Here is a 16,722-nt window from a genome sequence, read left to right as displayed (position 1 = left end):
TGTAATGATTTTGCAATTTAATTCTGCTTCACAAAAGTATCAAAAAGAGCAGTGGTTTAATAATAAAGATTTAAAAAATATTAAAACACCTTGTATTGTCTACCAAATAATGATGACGAAAAAAAAAAGCCTCTCAGTCTATCACATCGACAAAAAAAACCAGCAGGGCTTTGTTTAGTAGAACCAAATGTTGATTGTTATTGAAAGGCCATCGAAATGATTGGTGAAAATAAACATGATCTGTAAGATGTCGTCATTTGGAAAATGATTTGAATTCTATACATTTCTATAAATCTTTACTAATAACCTTACTATACGCTGCAATTTATTTTGTGCTTTATTTCGTATGGTACTCTATGAATGTCTTTAGATGAGTGATTTGTCCACAGGCTTGAACTCGAACAACCTTATATCTGAAGAATAAGAATATACTGATTATCTTTTGTATTTTTCTAAAAGTGGAACATAAACTGTTGACTTGATAGTGAAGCAGGTTAGAGTGAGAGCTGTCAGGTTACTGCCACATGATCAAAGTTAGATTGAAAAAGAATCAGTGGCTCTGGGTTCGAGTTTCAGTTTGATGGGCACCGCAGGGGTGACAAAACCCTCCACTCCGAGCTCCAATGGAATCTGGGGGAAAAAATGTGTAACAAATAAGCTCTACCAAACTCACATCCTATTTCAAATGACCATACTTAATAAAAAAAAACAGTGTTCTCACCTGTGTCTCCTTGCAGGGGACAAAGCTAAAGTTCTGAAGGATCATGACTAAGGCCAGCTTCATCGCCAAGAGAGCAAATCGCATTCCAATACAGTTCCTTGGTCCTGCTCCAAAGGGCAGGAAGGCATAGGGGTCGACGTTGTCTTTGTTCTCTTTGCTGAATCTGAAAAAAACATGAACAAATATCAGTAAGTTGACTCATCTATACTTTTCTCATTTACACAAGATCAATAAGATGATTAAAAAGGACGGTTCAGTGATTGGCCTTACTCCACTCTCACTTGAGGTCCCCTTACAAAAGAGAACAAGGACCAAGCCTCAAACAGTCCCCTACACAGTGTTTTTAACAGACTCATTCAGTGATCGACTAGTGATGCCTTAGTATTTCTACTGAACGACTAAGAAGGTTTTTTATTCCAGCAGCAGTCCGATTTTTTAAAAGAACACTTTTAGTTTTGGGCTTTCCGGCAAATGTCAGATGATAATCATTTCTCAAATGGCTTTTTATGGTTTTCATTATTGTGAAATGTACTGTGAATGTAACGTTTATTGTTCACCAGGTATTAATTAAATCTGATCTAATCTACCCCTCCATTCTTTGAAAGTGGGGGTCTGGACATGATGTGAGAGACAGGGTACAACCTGGACAAATCGAGTATATCGCAGATATAAAGACGAGCAATATCCGGAAGTTTATTAGTCACATTCATTTTGGGTTGAATCTGAATTAATCTGACATTAATCTAGCACAGTACCTTTCAGGTTTGAAGGCCTCAGGTTCAGGCCACAAAGCAGGGTCCCGGTGCAAGGTGTAAATTGGTACCACGATGACAACTCCCTTAGGAACGGTCACACCATTCACTTCAACTGAGGCCTTCGTCATTCTCTCCAAGCGACTGGCAATAGGGAACAGCCTCATTGACTCATTCACCACCATGTCCAGGTATTCCATCTGCATCAGGCCTTCATAGGTGGGCTCACACTAGAGGAAGTACATTTTAAAGTTATAATGAGTTGGTGGCACAGAATCATTTGCTAATTAATTATAGTTGTTTAAGAAAGACAAGTTACCTTTCCTGGGAAGGTTTCCTCAATCTCCTTTTGCAAGATCTTTTGGATGTGAGGGTTGGTTGCCAGGAGGTAGGATATAAAGCCAAGTGTGTTGCTGCTGGTTTCATAGCCAGCAAAGATGAAAAACATGGCCTGAGCCAGGATTTCATTATCTGTCAGCCCTGCAACAAACACACACAACATAATTAAACAGTTGTATTGTTACTATTATGACAATACTTAAAGGCTCTGCTGGGGAAAGAATGATTATTCTTTCCTTCAGTCATAGCAGGGAGAAGGGTATTGATGTCACCCCAGAGTGTGTGTGTGTGTGTGTGTGTGTGTGTGTGTGTGAATGTGTGCAAAACAAATCTGAAACGCGAGGACGTATTTTAACCAAACTTGGAGGGTATAGGGTATAGGCTCAATAGAGTATCTCACCCTATGGAGCTGATTGGCTGTGAGGGAACATGGAAAAAGCACGTGCAAACGGTTCTTCAGTAGAGAACAGAGCCAGTAATAAAGGGATAGTTCACAGAAAAATTAAAACTCACTCACCATCTTCTCACTACTATGCCGTTGAGGGTTGGGTGAAGTTCCACAAAGAGTCCAAAAAACACCTCTGGAGTCTCAGGGGTAGACTTTGTTGCAGCCGAATCCAATACAATTAAAGTAACCGGCTACCTACCCTTATGACGATTTGAAATAAGAGAAAAAACATAACATGCCTCCATACTGCTCCTGTGGTGTCATCCAACTGACAGCAAGCCCCGACATTCGTATTCGACTTGAAACGGCGACATTTACACAATGTTTTTAACCTGAATGTCCGCGGTGATCTTCCTATGAGGTGCATTCACGGACCATCGGACCATCGGACGCACCATCGCATGGCTACGTCCGCTAGTTTGGCCATTTACAATTGACTTTTAGGCTTGAAACACAGTGTAAATTACCTTGTTTAGATTTGAACGCAAATGTTGGGGCTTGAGGACATTTGGATGACACCACACGAGCAGCATTGAGGCATGTTATATCTTTTCTTTTGTCATATTACATCTGAAGGGTAGGTCGCCAGTTATTTAAATTGTAGTCAGCTGCATCAGTTTTTACACAAGACTCCGGAAGTGTTTTTTGGACTCAATCACTTCACCCAACCCTCCATTGGCATAGTGGTGAGTAGACGATGATTGAATTTTCATTGTTATGTGAACTATCCGTTAAAGCTGAGGCCTACCTACCTACTGAGAATTGTATGTTCGATCACACAGTGAAAGCGGTATCTACGAAGGTTATGCTGAATTCTACCTGCCTGCCGAGAAAGGTAAATCACCTGTCCTATGCTTCTAAATATTGTCTGATTATTTGTTTGAACTTCAGCAGTTAAAAGTTTCTGACCAGCAATGATCGCAAATATACGACAATACTTGTTGTAGAAGAAGAAGAAGAAGAAGCTTTCATCTCAAGTTCCCTCCAAACTTCCAGTTTTACTTGTCAGTAGTCGATAACATTCAGTTCAACAACTATGCACAATGAAACACAATGTCAACATTGATATCTTTGACCACACTCTTTGTTTACATGTACAATATACTAAAATAAGCTTAAGGTATGACTCTAGAGAAAACTATGAACTTAAATGTGTCCATCCAGTTTCTTTCTCTACCTTTTTGCAAACTGCTGTCGTTTTTATTGTTCTCTGAAACCTGAGAGTCTACCATCAGCTGCATGAAGTCCACTCGGTTCTGCCAGACAAAAAACACACAGTTGTTGTTCAAGGGGAATCTTACACAAAACAAAATTGAAAGAAAACAAAACTTCACAAATTCAATCCACTGTAGCTGCGGTGATTTACTTTGTGGTCAGCCTTATTCCGATCGTTTTTTATCATCTGCAGGAACCTGTAGAAGTACTTAATCACATCAGTAGGGAATAATGCCAAATCCATCTTATCAAAGACTGGTCCCAAGAATGGAAACAGAACTGAAAAGAATAAGAAGAGATACAGTTCATTTAAATGTCAAAGAAAGACAACAAAATAGATATTCTGGTCAGAGAATAATGTTCAACATACCGGTAAGCACAAGTAATGGATTCATGAAGTTGAACTTGACCATTTTTTTGATGTTTGTTACAAACGGATCAGAGGGATGATTGATGGAATCAATGTCCACGCTGAAAGCAGTGCTGGTCACAACATCCATACTGTACGGTCCAAATACTCTGTAAAAAAGGCACGTAATCCCAATTGAATACAAATTTGTATCTTTTTCATTTTGTTTGCGTGGTAGATACACCCGTCCACCCGTCCACAAAGTCTTGAGGCCGAACATTTGTGTTCACACATACTTCCCCTCTGGAGAATGCAGGGGACTTCAGTGCATGTCTGAACGCAGCTTAACATTACTCACTCTTTAACTTCAATGACTTCATCCGCCCCGACTTTCTTGTGAAGACTCTCGATCAGGTTAGTCGAGTGTTTAAACATTATTGTGTACATCTGCCCCAAAAAAAACAATAAATTGTCAAATCTTTGCATATAGACATCAACCAGTTTTAGTGTGAATATGTGAATAATGCAAAAAAAATTAAAGTACACATTTTGTACCTCTTTCAGTCGGCCACTGGTGAATGACGGTGAGAGCACATTGCGAATCCTCTTCCATTCCTCATCTTCTACAATTGATACAGCATCACGTAAGGGTCCGTTTAGGCCAAAATCCTAAACAACACACCCACAGAGGACACCGTCATTACATTTGGTTCAATTATTAGTCTTCAGCCCCGCCCCCTTGTTGCTTTTCCTTACCCGTCTGTTGGTGAAGACAGAATAACACTCCTTAACCAAGACTGTTTTGATCATGTCTGTGTCCATTATAGCCAAGAGAGGTTGTCTGCCATCGTAACACCTTATATTGCAACAGCAGATATTGAAGTGAGTCGAATACAGCGTGGGACATCGCATGAGACATGTAGTATGTATCCTTAATTCATATCAAACACTTACCCCCAAATCCTGCCATATTTCTTGAAGCAGTCCGTGTCAAAATTTTGGATCCCCTGTGGAGACGAGTGACAGAGGAATCAAAAGAGTCAAAACCATCATCAGCAGAGTGTCAGCTTAGATCATTGGAAACGTGTCTCACCTTCCTGTACCCCAAAAATGTCCCAATGAAGGGCAAAGGTTTGGGTCCACGGATGCCTAACTTCTTAAAAACGCCATATGGAGCATATCCATAACTGGGGATTAAAAAAGCAGGAAAGTGAGAACAAATCCATTATTACTGAATAATATTACTATACAATATATATATATATATATATATTATGACTACATATTATAAAAAAGTTTACAATTGTTTTCATGTTTCGTTGAATATCTTTGCCTTTTATAAGAATTCACTGTTGTAAACCTGATACTTGATACCCGAAGCTTCAACTTAGTTTACAGTTTCATAATTTTTCTGTCATCAGCTGCATTTTAGCATGCGCAAAATATTTGAAAACATAAAAATCCTTTCTTTCAGTTTGGTAACCCTAACCCTGCTGTCGAAGGAGCCCATTAAAACAGCCTTTATTATCTTATCAGCTATGCCTGTATGTGAACATTAACATATATAACTAAGGAAAGGTGTATTAGGTGTCCACTGATTTGTTTCTAATCCCCTGTACACATATGGTACCCTCACATGGAGTGATATGAATTATTGTCTGGCTGATTAGAGGTTGTCTTAGGTATATATAGATGATAACATGACTAAATGATCATCATAAACCCCACAGTCTACTGGTACAATAAGACATGTAGAATAGTTCTTACCACACTGATGCATGTCCATGTGTTCATTTTGTACTTTTTTTTCTAAATTAAGTATTTGATGCATGACAGCGTGGAGACACATCATGATTGACAGCTGAGACTGACTCGCGATTGGTTGAGCACAAGACTCTGGCTGCAAATTATAACATCAGGGAAAATTTGGCTTCATTTTTGCACAAAGGGAAGTGGAGACACACTGTTCATCTTTATATGCTGTCTATAGCATGCTGTTTGATGTATATATATAAATAAATAATTTTTAACAGCCACCTTTAAGGCTCTTTACAATAAATTGGCTGAATCAGCATGCATGTTTTCAATCCAGCATTGCAATTGAGAGAGAAATTCTTTAAGATTCATTTATAAACAAAACTGAGCTCAATTACGTACCTATATAGCACGTCTATATGTACATAACCTTGCAGCAGACAATATTTACTTTTACCACTGTTATTGGTACAAAGGATTTATCATAAAGCTGAAAAAACATAAAACAAGTTTGTGCACAGACAATTCAACATATGTATAGTCTGGTATAAGAATCCATTTTAGACCCTAGAGTCTTTTTAATTGGGACACATTACAATCATCTGTAAATTTTTAACTGTAGTCTACCTTTAGTCCAGTCAATTCATCACGTGTGCCTTCATGTACTGTCAAACCTCCAGGGTTGTGGCTTTTTTTTGTATCAGTAACTCAAAGGTTATTTGCCCTTGTTTTCTCAAATTTTGATACATGTATTTGTCCGCGACAAATAAAACTCACCTGGACCCATAAGCACACAAAAATAATTCTGAACTCAACAGCTCATCTCAATTGTGTGATTTCATGTTAGTGATGTGACTTAAAGGAACAGGGGGCTATTTTGGTTTACAAATCCACTGGTGGTATAGGAAACTTAGGGGCACACATAGAAATCATACTATTCAAACAAATGTTTTTTTAATTTGATGCCTCATTAAAAAAGAAGTCTGAGAATCATCCAGTATTTGTTAACTACACGTTAATGTGAGAAAGTGTCTGACTAAACGAGAAACCAAGATGAGAAAAATCAGATCTTACTTAATCTTGATCATTTTATAATGTTATATTTTCTTTTTCCTCTTTTATGATCTCTAACATTCTTTAACTTATGTGCTCTAGTGCTGTGTGATCTTCAATTTGCTTTTAAATTGTTTCTAATTGTTTGCTTTTTAACTTTAAGTACACTTTTTTTCCCTGTTAAAAGTCTTGGGTAGTATTTTCCCTCACTCTTGCTGAGAGTTAAGGGCAGAGGGTGTCGCACTTTTTGATTTGTGGTTATGGAATGGTTGAATTTGATTATTAATATTATTGTTGTTGTTGTTGTTTTTGAGAATAAAGACTTGAATCAGTGTCTTCAGCTACGGAAAAGAACAATGACAGTGTTGCCCTGTTTTCCGCTTTAAATGTTGCGGACTCAAACGTTACCGTTTTCCCACGTGGACTCACCACCTCAAATTAAACGTCAGATAAATAGTGCGCGTAAACAAGAAACTAGAAACTGTCACACAGCCTCCTACAAAGAGCTGTAAGGAATGGAAACAGCCCGATTGAGTGTTTCCGCCTTTGTGCGGAATTGTTCACTTTTGTGGGAAACTGTTCAGATCTGGAAGACACACACACAAACAGAATCATACTCACACTGCGATGAGAGTGATGACAAACACTATCAACGTCCAGGTTTCGATGGAAAAGTCCGGAAAGTAGCCCATGGTGCGTTCTGCTGTGCGCCCTGAGCTCTGCGCTCCGTCACCGCTTCTTGAGGTGTGTGAGCTGCACAGAGGTGGTGCCACGGTTAAAAACATGTTGCGTAACTTCTTATCGTCACCATCAGTGCGTGCTGGCCCAGTCCAGGTCAACTGATCAATAAACTTTACCTTTCTCCCACCTAAAGACATAGTTCACCCTAAAATGAAAATGCACTCATTATCTACTCACCACTATGCCGATGGAGAGATGGGTGAAGTGTGCAGTTCAAAAAATACTTTCGGAGTTTAAGGGGTAAGCAGCCAAATCCAGTGCAATTGAGGTAAATGGTGACAAATTCTTAAAATGTAAAACACATAAATGCTTCCATGCTGCTCCAGTGTCCAAATTCAACTCGAATCAAGATCATTTACACCAAGGTTTTAAGCCCTAATGTCTACCATCGTGTCTCTGTCTCCTCAACTTGTCTTGTATCTCTACACTTGCAAAGCCTCTGTTTATGCATTCATTTCACTGTAGCCTGTCTCAGCGAAGAAAATGAGAAGAGAGACAGAAAGGGAGGGAAAGAGAGAGAGAGAGAGAGAGAGAGAGAGAGAGAGAGAGAGAGAGAGAGAGAGAGAGAGAGAGAGAGAGAGAGTGGAGGGGGGGGGACACAGAAAGAGACAGACAGGGAGGGACAGAGAGAGACAGAAAAAAAAGAGAGACAGAGGGGAAGAGAGAGAGACAGACACAGACAGACAGAAACAGAGAGAGAGACACAGGGGGAGAGAAGGACACAGAAAGAGACAGACAGGGAGGGTCAGAGAGAGACAGACAGACAGAGAAAGACAGAACGGAAGAGAGAGGGGGACACAGAAAGAGACAGACAGGGAGGGACAGAGAGAGACAGTAAAAAAAGAGAGACAGAGGGGGAGAGAGAGAAAGAGACATGATAAAATTAAAACAATAAATCGGTCTAATCTGGCCATAGATAAAAGAACCTCCCAGCTTTGGACCCAAGTGTACTGTCTGTATTTGTCATGCATTTCTATCCATATGTCAGTTAACCTGTGAGTTTCCACCACCTGTTTCATGGCTGTTTCGAAGCAGCATGAGGTTCAATGTGATTTCTGTCCAGCTGATCGTTCTCTGTGCAGTTAAAAAAAACTCTTCAGGCCCACACTGACTTAAAACCCCACTAAACTAATTGTGGTGACTATTCAAAAAACAAAACTTGTCACCTGATGGTGGTTTGGGATGGTTCTTAACTCGATTCCAGAGTGAATAAAAAAGAAAGGTTGCGAAGGTTATGATGTCTTTGGGTGAGGTTCCCGTTTATTTCAACAAAAAGAATAAGGCAAGTTGACAAACAAAAAGCTTCTATTGATTCTCTGGCTGTCGTGTAAAAACTGTGTCTCTCCCACCACCACTCAACTCAAACTAATCAGCTCTCCTGATCTCTAACAGCTGGGGCAGATTCTGGGGTAAAAGAAAGGAACAGAAACAATACTGCACCCTAAGTAAATACCTACACAACATAAAAAATGGCTCCTACACTAATGAAAATAATTATTATTGTCAGGTCCTGCGTTGGGAGCGTATTCATTTATTAAAATATAACCTATTAAAGTCTATAAATTTGCTCGTCAGTATAACCTACAATCTTCAACTTTGATTTTGTTCATGTTTTTAAATATAATGCAGGAACTTTTTGAATCTGTTGCACTTCTTAAGGTTTGTCCTGCTGCGAATGAGCAGTCGGTGAGAGGCTGGTTATCTTCAGCACAGTCCTCCTCCTCCACCTCCTCTTCTTCCATGCTGGACTCTGGCTGTTTCTCCTGCTGCTTCTCCCTGGTCCTGCTTGTTGGTCCTTTCTTAGCATGAGAGACACTAATGTTGCTCAGCTGTTTTCTTTTGAGAACAAGGACTTTAAAAAAAATTCTCCACCATCAGGTCTTCATCATTGTCCCTCACTGTGTCCCCTGCTGCTCTGTCTGCAGTGTTTGAATCCACAGTCTGCTGCTTGTCCTTTCTTTGACAGCTGGTACACTCTGGTTGTCTTTTAATGTATCTGTGTCTTTCTGACCCTGCCGTGCCTCTTTTGTCCTCTCACTATCTTGTTGGGTCTGTCTCTGAGTGTCTCCTTTCACCTCCTCCCCTTTATCAGCAGAGGAGACGGAGAGGGAGTGACACAGAGTCAGTCTCAATTGGGCTCAGAGCAAACTGAAGATGTTTGGAGCATCAACAGTCACACTGGTGATTATTGTAGCAAAGATGTTAACCGAGACAAGGCCGACATGGAGGTTTTGTGGGCTGCATAAAGGTAAGCATGTGTTTTTGATTATGTCATGAGGATGAACATTCAACAGAGCTAAGAAAGTAGGTGTTTGTGGTATTGTGAGGCTAACTGAGTATCGCTAATGAAAACTTGTTGTGGGTCCCATAGCCATGGGCATGATATAGTAAATATAAACATTAAATATAATATAGGTATTTGGTAGATAACATTAGTTAAATTTTTCAGGTGTAGCAACATGTAAAATTAATTAATGCATCAATAAAGTTAACTACATAAACATTGCTTATCCTTTTTACATCTGTCAGTGGAGTTATAATTAGTCCTGTAAAAACAATTAATTTGATAAATATATTTCCTCATATATATCTATAGGAATACTGTAAGTATATCCCCCAAAACATTGCTTCTGCGGTATCAAATTTGACAAGCATTTTCATGGACACCTGTAAAACCATATGCCTTGTAGTGACTTGTAGTTTCAAACACACATGAGATCAATAAGTAAATATTGTACACATTTAATATTATGATCATTTATCAATGCTTTCAAGGGATCTGTAAGATTTCATCAATAGACATTGTATACATTTATATACGTTTTCTATACATCTCTATAAATCGGAAAAACATACTATATTATGGTACTAAAACATGTCTTTAGATGAGTGATTCGCGAACTTGAACTACAGACAACCTTATAACTGAAGAATAATAATCTACTGTTTATGTTATTTTTTCTAAAAGCTGAACATAAACTGTTGACTTGGTAGTGAAGCATGTTAGAGTGAGAGCTGCCAGGTTACTACTACATAATCAGAGTTAGATCGAAGAAGAATCAGTGGCTCTGGGCTCGAGTTTCAGTTTGATCGGCACCGCAGGAATCGTTAAAGCAGCCAATCCCAGCTCCATCGGAATCTACGAAAACAATATGTATCAGAAATGAGGCTATATCAAAGCTCACATCCTAATTCAAACGACCAAACTTAATAACAACCAGTCTTCTCACCTGTGTCTCTTTGCAGGTGACAAAGCTAAAATTCTGAAGGACCATGACTAAGGCCAGCTTCATCGCCAATAGAGCAAATCGCATTCCAATACAGTTCCTTGGTCCTGCTCCAAAGGGCAGGAAGGCATAGGGGTCGATGTTGCCTTTGTTCTCTTTGCTGAACCTGAAAAAAACATGAACAAATATCAGTAAGTTGCCTCATCTATACTTTCCTCATTTACACAAGATCAATAAGATGATTAAAATGGCCAGTTCAGTGATTGGCCTTACTCCACTCTCACTTGAGGTCCCCTTAGAAAAGAGGACAAGGACAAGCCTCAAACAGTCCTGTCCATTGAAGGTTTTTTATTCCCACCCGTCAGATTTCTTAAAGAAGGCTGTGAATTTAACACTCTGAATTTAACCTGCCATTAAACCAGTACAGTACCTTTCAGGTTTGAAGACCTCAGGCTCAGGCCACAAAGCAGGGTCCCGGTGCAGAGTGTGAATTGGTACCACGACAACAACTCCCTTAGGAACGGTCACACCGTTCACTTCAACTGAGGCCTTCGTCATTCTCTCCAATCGACTGGCAATAGGATACAGCCTCATTGATTCATTCACCACCATGTCCAGGTATTCCATCTGCATCAGGCCTTCATAGGTGGGCGCACACTAAAGGAAGTCAATTTAAAGTTGAAATGAGTTGGTATCACAGAAACACTTACTAATTAATTATAGTTATTTAAAAAAAAAAGTAAAGTAACCTTTTCTGGGAAGGTTTCATCAATTTCTTTTTGCAGGGTCTTTTGGATGTGAGGGTGGGTTGCCAGGTTGTAGGATATAAAGCCAAGTGTGCTGGTGGTGGTTTCATAGCCAGCAAAGATGAAAAACATGGCCTGTGCCAAGATTTCATTATCAGTCAGCCCTGCAACACACAAACAACATAATGCAACTGTTGTATTGGGACTATTATAAAAAACCCTATGGACTGGTGGCCATCATTGTGGTATTAAGGCTCAGAAAATGTTTGCTTGGCAATGGATGATATTCATTGTGAGTGTGTGTCTGTGTGTGTGTGTGTGTGTGTGTGTATGTGTGTGTGTGTGTGTGTCTGTGCGTGTGTGTGTGAGGTTGTGAGAGCTGGTTATAAGCGGAGTTATGCCTACCTGCTGAGTATTGTATGTCACATAATAACGCAAAGTGAAAGCGGTATCTACCAAGTTTATGCTGGGTTCAGCCTTCCGAGAACAATGCAACCCCCGTTGGATGCTTCTTAATATTGTCTGATTCTTTGTTTGAACTTGAGGCTCTAAACAGCAGAGATGGCAATCATATGAAAATATTTGTAAGATAATACCCCACCTAGAGGGAGGGGAAGCAAAGAGGCAGAGAAGTACAACAGTTGATGTGATTAATGAACATTGATTTTTGGTAGGCCAATAAACCTAACGAAAAAGAAGAAGAAGTTTGGAGTCATCTCTAGTCGCCTCCAAACTTCCAGTTTTACTTGTCAGTAGTAGACAGCATATAGTTCAACAACTATGCACAATGAAACACAGTGTGAACATTGATATCTTTGACCACATTCTTTGTTTACATGTAAAATATACTAAAATAAGCTTAAGGTATGACTATAGAGAAAGCCATACCTAAATGTGTTCCTCCAGTTTCTTTCTCTACCTTTTTGCAAACTGCTGTCGTTTTTATTGTTCTCTGAAACCTGAGAGTCCACCATCAGCTGCATGAAGTCCACTCGGTTCTGCCAGACAAAAACACACAGTTGTTGTTCAAGGGGAATCTTACACAAACCAAAATAAAATTAAAATTAAACTTCACAATTAAATCCATTGTAGCGGCAATGAATTACTTTGTGGTCAGCCTTCTTCCGATCGGATTTTATCATCTGCAGGAAGCTGTAGAAGAACTTGGAAACTTCAGTTGGGAAGAATGCTACGTCCATCTTATCAAGGACTGGTATCAAGAATGGAAACAGAACTGAAAGGAATAAGAAGAGATACAGTTAATTTGAATGTCAAAGAAAGACGACAAAATAGATATTCTGGTGACAGAATAATGTTCAACATACTGATAAGCACAACAAGAGGTATCACGAAATCGAACTTGACCATTTTCTTGATGTTTTTTACAAACGGATCAGAGGGATGATTGATGGAATCAATGTCCACGCTGAAAGCAGTGCTGGTCACAACATCCATACTGTACGGTCCAAATACTCTGTAAAAAGGCACGTAATTCAAATTGAGTACAGTAATACATATAATCCTTGAGTAAGAAAAAGTTAAACAAATGGGAAAATAATAATCAATCTCCTCACAAAGAGTAAAGCAGTTTTCAGACACAACCTTTGGAGGATATCCTGAGAGTTGGGTCTGTGATGCAATATATAATATGTATTCATTCTGCTGTGGCAATCACGTGTTTCGGTTTACAGCACACTGACACTAGCATCGGCCCTGATCACCAAAATCTCTCTTGATCTATTCACCAGTGTCTTCTACGTTCTTTTATCATAAGACATTGGATTTCTTTTTATCTTATTAATTTTGTACCGTGTACGATATGTCATTAACCCCCCCACTCCACGAAGAGTTCTCAGAACCGCTCCTCCAGACTTTCTGAGGACTTAAACCCAAGTCCACAAAACCTGGAGGTCGGACATTTGTGTTCACACATTCATCCCCTCTGGAGAATGCAGGGGAGTCAGTGCATGTCTAAAAGCAGCTTAACATTACTCACTCTTTAACGTCAATGACTTCATCCGCCCCGACTTTCTTGTGAAGACTCTCGATCAGGTTAGTCGAGTGTTTAAACATTATTGTGTACATCTGCCAAAAAGAAAACAATGAATATTCCAATTCTAGCATTTAGACATCAACCACTTTTAGTGTGAATATGTGAATAATGCTAAAAAACTGTACACATTTTGTACCTCTTTCAGTCGGCCACTGGTGAATGATGGCGAGAGCACATTGCGAATTCTCTTCCATTTCTCATCTTTTACCATTGATACAGCATCACGTAATGGTCCGTTTAGGCCCAAATCCTAAATAAAACGGCCACAGAGGACATCGTCATTACATTTAGTTGAATTATTAGTCTTGAGCCCCCCCCCCCCAGTTCTGCTTTTCCTTACCCGTCTGTTGGTGAAGACAGAATAACACTCCTTAACCAAGACTGATTTGATCATGGCTGTGTCCATTATAGCCAAGAGAGGCTGTCTGCCATCGTAAAACCTTGTAAAGTAACAGCAGATATTGAAGTGAGTCGAATACAACGTGGGACATCGCATGAGAATGGAGAAACACTTACCCCCAAATCCTGCCATATTTCTTAAAGCAGCCCATGTCAAAATTGAGGCCCTGTGGAGACGAGTGACAGAGGAATCAAAAGAGTCAAAACCATCATCAGCAGAGTGTCAGCTTAGATCACTCGAAATGTGTCTCACCTTCCTGTACCCCAAAAATGTCCCAATGAAGGGTAAAGGTTTGGGTCCACGGATGCCTAACTTCTTAAAAACGCCATATGGAGCATATCCATACCTGGGGATTAAAAAAGCAGGAAAGTGAGAAAAATCCATTATTAATGAAGTCATATATATATATATATTATTTAAACATATTATAAAAAGTTTCCAATTGTTTTTATGTTTGTTTAATATATTTATTCCTTTTATATAACTTAACTGTTGTAAACCACTTTCAGCTGCATTTCATGTATGAAAGGTACAATTTAAATAAAGTTTAGTTTTTTCTCTTAATCTATTTATTAAATGAAAATTGTGAGAAAAACAAGTTGCCTGTTTACTTACTTCTTGCACCATACTATCAAACAACATGAATCCTGTCCATGTGTAAATGTCATGTCTATTTGATAACATTATAGTATCAGTAAGATGCCTTAGTGTTCTTTGATGGGTTTTTCAGCCAACTACCTAAGGAAAGGTGTATTAAGTGTCCACTGATTTGAAGGCCCCTGTACACTTATGGTACCCTCACATGGAGCTATATCAATTATTGTCTGGCTGATTAGAGGTCGTCTTAGGTCCCACACAGACCTCAACTGTCAACTCCTCATGAGTCTCCCACCAACTCAGCTGCACCAGTTTCAGTTGAAAAATATAGGATTCACAGACTGTATATATAGATGACAACATGACTAAATGATGATGATCACCCGCCGGTTGCTGCCTGAAATACAGGTCATAAACCCCACGGCCTACTGGTACGATAAGACATGCAGAATAGTTCTTACCACACTGATGCATGTCCATGTGTTCATTTTGTAAATTTTGTTTGAATTAAGTATTTTGATGCATGACGACGTGGAGAAACATCATGATTGACAGCTGAGACTCACTAGGGATTGGTTGAGCACAAGACTCTGGCTGTGATTTACAGCATCAGGGATAATTTGCACAAAGGGAGGAAGTGGAGAGACATTGTTCATCTTTATATGCTGTCTATAGCATGCTGTTTAATTATATAAATATATAAATATTTTAATTTTAACAGCCACCTTTAAGGCGCTTTACAATACAATGGCTGAATCAGTATGGATGTTTTCAATCCAGCATTGCAATTGAGAGAAAAAAATCGCTATTGTTATTTACAATATTTACTTTTACCATTGTTATTGGTACAAACAATTTATCATAAACTAGAATAAAATAAAACACTTTTGTGAACAGACAATTCAACATATTTATAGTCTGATATTAGAATCCATTTTAGACCCTAGTTTTTTTAATTGGGACACATAACATTCATCTGTAAATCTTTAACTGTAAGCTACCTTTAGTCCAGTCAAATCATCACGTGTGCCTTCATGCACTGACAAATTTCCAGGGTTTTTTTTTTTTTTGTATTTGTTTATATGGATTATTATTATTATTATTATTATTTGACAATAAAGACTGAGCCTTAGAATATATTGGTTTATTTTGTTTTTTGATAATAATTAGCCTTGAAACAGTGTTTTCAGCTATGAAAACAACATTGACAGTGTTGCCCTGTTTTCCACGTCTGATAAATAGTTTGCGGAAACAAGAAACTAGGAACTGTCACACAGCCTCCTATAAAAGGAGGTAAGAAAAGGAAAACAGGGAAATTGTTCTCTTTTGTTTGGGAAACTGTGCAGATCTGGAGGAGACACACACAAACAGAATCATACTCACACTGCGATGAGAGTGATGACAAACACTATCAACGTCCAGGTTACGATGGAAAAGTCCGGAAAGTAGCCCATGGTGCGTTCTGCTGTTTGCCCTGAGCTCTGAGTTCTGTCACTGCTTCTCTCGGTTGAGGTGTATAAGCTGCAGAGAGGCGGTGCCACGGTTAAAAACATGTTGCGTAACTTCTTATCATCACCATCAGTGCATGCCAGCCCAGTCCAGGTCAACTGAACAATAAACTGCATATTTCTCCAACTCACCACTATGCCGAGTTGGTGAAGTTTTTGAGTCCACAAAACACTTCAGGAGTTCTAGGGGTAAAAAGTGTTTCAGCCAAATCCAATATAATTGAAGTAAATGCTGACTAATTCTTTAAACGTAAAAAAACAGCAAAAAACTAAAACAGAAAATGCCTCCATACTGTTCCTGTTGTGTCAGGCAAGTGTCCGTAAGCAACTAAATTCAAATTCGACTCGAAAGAAGGTCATTTACACCATGTTAATGTCTTTAGACCAGTAGTAGCCAACCAGTCGTACGTGATCGACGGCTCAATCTCGACCTTCGTCATTAACGATCCCCCTAACTCTGTGGACTCACTGGCTCCACAGGGCTACAGGGCCACAGCTTGTGGTCATTTTTTTGCTTTAAAATATTTGGTACATTACATTACATTACAGTATAATTGATCAGGTGTAAATTCAATTATTTTAATATATCTTTAAAGTTAAGTACATAAACATTTTAAAACCTTTTTTTATCTGTCAGTATAATTATAATTAGTCCTATTAAAATAATTTAAAAAAATTTAATTTTCTAACAATCAGATTAATATGTCTTCTGATATATGTTTATAGAACAAATATTTTGCTAATAATTGACTAATAATTTTGCTTCGGACAGCATGACCATGTGAAATTAAATATATTCACTATCAAATTTGACAGGC

General features: G+C 38.8%; 2 protein-coding genes across 2 annotated transcripts; both read right to left on the bottom strand.

Annotated features, from left to right (window-relative positions):
- Nucleotides 1-7,385, bottom strand: LOC128441990 (cytochrome P450 3A40). Its single transcript, XM_053424139.1, has 13 exons — nt 7,254-7,385; nt 4,918-5,011; nt 4,779-4,831; nt 4,581-4,680; nt 4,380-4,493; nt 4,183-4,271; nt 3,846-3,994; nt 3,627-3,754; nt 3,438-3,516; nt 1,793-1,953; nt 1,477-1,703; nt 722-884; nt 1-630 (listed from the first exon to the last, which is right to left on the bottom strand). The coding sequence occupies exons 1-13, from the start codon at nt 7,322-7,324 to the stop codon at nt 535-537; spliced, it is 1,524 nt and encodes a 507-aa protein (XP_053280114.1). The 5' UTR covers nt 7,325-7,385; the 3' UTR covers nt 1-534.
- A 2,714-nt stretch (nt 7,386-10,099) lies between these two features.
- LOC128441994 (cytochrome P450 3A40) lies at nt 10,100-15,917 on the bottom strand. The gene is made up of 13 exons (XM_053424143.1): nt 15,780-15,917; nt 14,052-14,145; nt 13,916-13,965; nt 13,740-13,839; nt 13,536-13,649; nt 13,343-13,431; nt 12,672-12,820; nt 12,453-12,580; nt 12,266-12,344; nt 11,350-11,510; nt 11,031-11,257; nt 10,604-10,766; nt 10,100-10,512 (listed from the first exon to the last, which is right to left on the bottom strand). Exons 1-13 carry the CDS (start codon nt 15,848-15,850, stop codon nt 10,417-10,419), a joined length of 1,521 nt encoding a protein of 506 aa, XP_053280118.1. The 5' UTR covers nt 15,851-15,917; the 3' UTR covers nt 10,100-10,416.
- Between the last annotated feature and the right edge of the window lie 805 nt (nt 15,918-16,722).

This window comes from Pleuronectes platessa, chromosome 6 (assembly GCF_947347685.1).
Source record: "Pleuronectes platessa chromosome 6, fPlePla1.1, whole genome shotgun sequence".
NCBI lineage: Eukaryota > Metazoa > Chordata > Actinopteri > Pleuronectiformes > Pleuronectidae > Pleuronectes > Pleuronectes platessa.
This window is presented reverse-complemented; position numbering and strand designations above follow the sequence as displayed.